At 61.9% G+C, this 5,445-nt stretch overlaps 1 protein-coding gene across 1 annotated transcript; it reads left to right on the top strand.

The window, feature by feature from the left end:
- The first annotated feature begins 408 nt into the window (after positions 1-408).
- Positions 409-1,407, top strand: FOXB1 (forkhead box B1). Its single transcript, XM_063314196.1, has one exon. The coding sequence runs from the start codon at positions 409-411 to the stop codon at positions 1,405-1,407; it is 999 nt and encodes a 332-aa protein (XP_063170266.1).
- The last annotated feature ends 4,038 nt before the right edge of the window (positions 1,408-5,445 follow it).

Genomic DNA, 5,445 nt, shown 5'->3' with positions numbered 1-5,445 from the left:
GCCCGCCGGAGAAGAGCGCCGCCCCCGCTGGAGGTGCTTCTTCGGCGCTGAGAGGGGCGGGCGGCAGGGAAAGGGGAGGACCCGAAGGGCCGGAGGCTCGGGGTGCCGTCCCGCAGGGGTGGTCCCGGGGCTGTCAGCCGCCCAGGCCGGGCTGGAGGTCGGCCTCCGCTTTCCTCGCCCCTCCCGCCAAGAGTCCGCTCCCTCCCCCTCCCCCTCCCCAAACCTGCCGCGCTCAGCCCGAGGAGGGAAGTTGCCGGCGCCCCCCTCCGATAGTGAGCCAACTCTGCCCAAGGGGGGCGCACCGCGGAGCCCGGCCAGGACGGTCCCCCGCCCCCTCCCCGCCCCCCCCTCCGCCCAGCCCGCTAATTCCGCCTCCCTGCGCTGCAGATCCCGGCCGGCGACGCCACCATGCCCCGTCCGGGCCGCAACACGTACAGCGACCAGAAGCCGCCCTACTCGTACATCTCGCTGACGGCCATGGCGATCCAGAGCTCGGCCGAGAAGATGCTGCCGCTGAGCGAGATCTACAAGTTCATCATGGAGCGCTTCCCCTACTACCGGGAGAACACGCAGCGCTGGCAGAACTCGCTGCGCCACAACCTCTCCTTCAACGACTGCTTCATCAAGATCCCGCGCCGGCCCGACCAGCCGGGCAAGGGCAGCTTCTGGGCGCTGCACCCCAGCTGCGGGGACATGTTCGAGAACGGCAGCTTCCTGCGGCGCCGCAAGCGCTTCAAGGTGCTGAAGGCCGACCCGCTGGCGCCCTCCAAGCCGCCCCCCGAGGCCGCCCACTACCTGCAGGCCCAGGCCAAGCTGCGCCTCGGCGCCCTGGCCGCCGCCGCCGCCGCCTCCTCCGCGCCGCTGGGCCCCTACGGGCTGCCCGTCCCGCCGCCCTCCGGCTTCAAGCACCCGTTCGCCATCGAGAACATCATCGCCCGCGAGTACAAGATGCCCGGCCCCGGCGGCGGCGGCGGCGGCGGGGGGGGGGCGGCGCTGCCCTTCTCTGCCATGCCACCCGGCCCGGCCGCCTACCCGCTGCCCAGCCAGCTGCCCCCCGCCTGGCCCCACGTCTACAGCTCCGCCGGCGTCCTGGACCCGGCCGCCCCTATCGCCATGGCCGGCGGGGACTACGCGGCCGCCGCCGCCGCTGCCGCCGCCGCTTACGGGATGCCGCTGAAGCCGCTGTGCCACGGCGGGCAGACGCTGCCGGCCATCCCGGTGCCCATCAAGGCCACGCCGGCCGCCGCCGCCGCCGTGCCGGCCCTGCCCGCGCTGCTGTCCAACTCGCCGCCCTCGCTCAGCCCGCCCTCCACGCAGACGGCGCCAAGCCAGGGCAGCCCCGCCACCCCCAGCGAGACGCTCACCGGGCCGCCCTCCGTCCTGCACGCCGTGGTGGCGGTCCACTGACACCGGCCGGCGCCGCCCTCCGCCCAGGATCCAGCAGCGCGGCGAGCGGCCGGCCTCCGGAGGGTGCACCACGCGCCGCCGCCTCCTCCCCGCCGCGACCCGGTAGCGGCGGCCTTCCGGAGGTCCCCGGGCCGGTTGGGCCTTGGAACCAGCCCGTCCGCCCCTTTCCAGCCCCCGCCGGACCCAGAAGGACGAGAGACAGACGGGGCAGCCCGTCCCGGCCGGTGACTGCTCCAGAGGCGAGGGACTTGCAGCAGCCCGGCGCCCTTCCTCCGCGGACCCGGGGGAAGCGACCTTTTCGGACGGGCGCAGCGCATCGCCGCGCACGCGGGCAGCGCGGCAGGCTTTCCCCGCACGGCTGAAGCGGTCGTTTTGCCTCCCCTCCGGCTGATGTGTCCGTTCGCAGATGCGCCGGTCCCTCCCGTGCCAGGCTTCCCTTCCGCCTTTCCAGATGCCGTCTCCTCCTCCTCCACGTCGCGCGATAGCATTGGCGGCCGGGGAAACGCGGGGGAAAACCACGCGGAAGAGGATTGCGCCCGGAGCCGCGGTCAGGCGAGCTCCCCAAAGCGACCGACGCTGGAAATCCTCTTCTTTGGGAGAGGAAAGTCCACCCGCAGGATCTGGGGTTGAGGCTCGGCCGGGTTACTCGGAAGTCAATGCCTTCCGCCGTCGGGGTTGACTTGCGAGGAAACGCCGGTTCGAATCGGGCGGCTGCAGCCGGCTAACTTTGGTCTAGCTGAGAATGGCCTCTGAACACAAGTTTGGCTTACTTCCGTGTAAAGATGGGGAGGGGGCGTTGCTTCGCTCCGGTTGAAGCGCTAAACTTTGACTGGAACGGTCCCACGTGCGGACGAAGCGTTGTCAACGCGGCACGACGATTCCCCGGTCCGTGTGTGCGTGTGCGCACGCGCGCGGGTTTAAGCCCTTTCACTCTTGTAACGCTTAAAGTTGAATTTCGACGTGGTGAGAGAGAGGAGAAAGCCACCCTCTGAGTTGTTGGTAGCCCACTTTTGGCTCTGAGGGCATTTTCCTCTGATTGGGAGAGGGCCGAGGAAGAGAAATGGGCTCGATCTTGCCGCTTCCCCGGGAGGAAGGTCTGTGCGGAGGCCCCGCAAATATACCCAGTCAAATTGAGAATCTCCCTTTTCTCCTGGAATTTTTGGAGACGAACCGGGAGAGGGAAATTTGTCTGTGGATTAGGATGACTGCCGGTGTGTCAGATGCACTTTTTTCCCGCATCCCTCCCTTCCTCGCCGTAGGTAGTGTGCAGGCACCCGCCTGTTCCGTGAACTGATCAAGTCCCCCCCGCATAGGGAGGCGCTGCTCCGAAGCTGTGAAAGAAACGCGGGGCCGGATCCTGAGGGGATTTGGGAGGGAGCGCATCCAGACGCGCAGGATCCAGAGAAAACAGCGCTTTGGTTGGTTCCTGGGGTGGGGGGGACTTCCTGGGGGGTCGGGTCCGATCGTTTTCTTTCCCATTTGGATGGTTTGTACAGGACAAGCATGATATTTAAAATCTGAATGTTCTTGTGAATATCTTCAGCATGCGTGTTTTCGGGCAAACGTTTGATTTTTATTATTATTGTTGTTGTTGTTTCTGTTACGGTGTTTGGATTGCTGTTGGTTTCGTTTTGTTTGTTTTCTCTCTCTCGAAGTGTCTACGTTTAAATTATGAAACTAGCCGTCCAAATAATATTTTCTCATTAAAATATGTAAAGCCGGAATAGGGTTTTTTTTCCGGTTGTCTTTTTGAGCAGAAAAGTGAGTACCTGCAAATTCGCTTTGCATAAATTATTTCCGTAGGAAGAGAGCCTAAACGAACGGGAGGGGGGGCTCTCTCTGGGGAGAACAAGAAAAACAGCCCCAAGAATATCTAAGAATGCGAGTTGTACCTTCGGATTTCTTGTCTAATTAGTGTGTTCCGCAGCACCTTACGGGGAGGGGCGAATGGAGTTATCTTGCTTCCCCGCCCGCGTCCTAGCAAATTTGGGACAGGGCGCGCGGGCTAAAGCGGGGGTAACCAAATTCGAGGAGGTTTTAGGCGCCATTCGGTAGAACTTCCTGGAACTTGGGCTGCGTCGCCACAGAGAAGGAGCCCGCGGAAGGAGCTGATTTCTGAGTAAACAGGCCGACGTTCCCGATCTCTTGTTATCTAGAAATCCAGAGAACCGCCTAAACAGCGGGAGAAATCGTTTCCTGAATTTCGGCGCGGAGAATTAGACGTGCGGAGAATGTTATTTTGATTTTGTTGGATTGGGCCCCGTTTGACCACCCTCCCGCCCCTTAAATTCCCCAGGCGTTCGCCCTTCGGAAGGCAGGAGCTCAGCAGAACGGCAGCATCCGTCGTGGGCCTCGGGCCAGTCCCGCGGGAAACAGGGGTTCCTGACGGGCGCTCCAGCCCAGCGTGCGTTTCCTTCGTCGTCGGCGCCCCTCCGGCTGAAATGCAGCTAGAATTGGATCCTGCGCAGCTACTCAGAAGTTTGCCCCACGTTGAAGTTTGCGTCACGGTTCCCCTCGGAGAAATATTGCCCAGCTTGCGCTTTAGCAGGAAGGTGCTGTGGCTACTTTTCATCGCAGCGATGCACAAGGTAATACAAATAAAATAATATTGATACAGTAATATCAATTACGCTGAGACTGCCATGACTCTTAGGCTTGGCTAGGACTCGAATAAGAATCCTAATGCTTTAACCAAAGGATCCCCCTTTCGGCTGTGGATCTGGAAGCAATGTGTGATAGCTTCAAGATGGAAGCCCCCGCCTGTTTACTCGGAAGTAAGCCGCAGGGTGCTTGCTAAGGCGTCCTCTGCAGAGGAATTCAGGGCTGCCCTTTAAAAGAGACTTTGCGCCGGACTCCAAGCGCCCCCTTGGAAACGTTCCTCCGCCCGCGCCCCCCTCCCCGCGAGCTGCTTAAATGTGAAAATCAGAGTTTTGGTTTGTAGCTGCTTCCGGCCCAGCGAGGCTCGCAAGCTTTCCAGCGGGGCGGGCCAGAAACCCAGGCTCCAAAGCGCCTGCCACCCTCAGAAGCAAGAGGGCTGTGTGCGTAAATACAACGCATCATTGGATTGATTAAAATGCACCAGGCTGCTAAAGATCGGGGGCGGGGGGGAGTCGCCCCATTCCTCAAGACCAGCCCACAATTAGATCGCCCCGATCAGGCGAGGGGTAGCATTCGCGACACATCGCGGGATCCAGGGCGGTGGGGAGGGAAGAAGAAAAGAAAGCAAAAGAGAAGGGGGGAGGGCAAAGGCGCGGGCCTTCCCGCTTCCCCAGAGTTAATCTAGCGGATAAACCCCCTCCCGAAAGGAAACCCCAGGAAACCAAAGGCCCCAATCCGGAATTCAGCCAACCCCAAACGGGACTCGCTTGCTTTTATTTTCAGCCCAGCCTCAGCTTACTCGTAAGGAGGCCTGGAGCGAAAGCGGGCCAGCTCGCAGGGTCGGAAGGTTGCAGCCTCGCCACGCTTGGCGGGAGGAAGCGCCCCTAAGCCCGGGGGGCACTTTTAAGTAAACAGGGAGCGGAGCTGGCAGGCCGCCACTCCCAGGCAGACAGGAAGAAGGGCGGAGGGGGGGCGGGGGGAGTCTGGCGTTAGCTTGACCTGAGTAGCAAACAGGCGGTGGGCTTTTTTTCTTCCTTTCTCAAACTCCGTTTCCCACCTTGGCCCCCATTTTCTTCCGGATAAGGTGGCAGGGCCTTCCAAAACAGTGGCACGGCGGGCTTACTCGGGGGTAAACAGAGGAGAGCGCGAGCGACCCCTTAACTTGCACTGTAAACCGCCCAGAGTCCCCCCGTGAGGGGGAGATGGGCGGTGAATAAATTTATAAAATAAGTAAACTAAGTAAATAAATAACTTGGGGTTCGGGGCAAGCCTAAGAACAGGTGCGCTTTTAGGCCCTCCTTGAGGCGGTATAAACTCCATCTTCGTGGCTGGTTCCCCGGATTGCGCTGGAAGTCCCTCGCAAAGGGGTGGCGGGCGAGCTTCCCTCCTCCTGCCCCGACAGCACTGTGCGCGTTAGCCTGCGGAGCTCCGCTGCGCTTG

The sequence above is a fragment of the Candoia aspera genome, chromosome 13, assembly GCF_035149785.1.
Source record: "Candoia aspera isolate rCanAsp1 chromosome 13, rCanAsp1.hap2, whole genome shotgun sequence".
Lineage (NCBI taxonomy): Eukaryota > Metazoa > Chordata > Lepidosauria > Squamata > Boidae > Candoia > Candoia aspera.
Note: the sequence above shows the minus strand (reverse complement) of the source record. Positions and strands in the feature narration are given on the sequence as shown.

Bases quoted from the DNA above. Each gene is read 5' to 3' on its own strand.
- FOXB1 (XM_063314196.1), top strand. From the start codon at position 409: ATGCCCCGTCCGGGCCGCAACACGTACAGCGACCAGAAGCCGCCCTAC.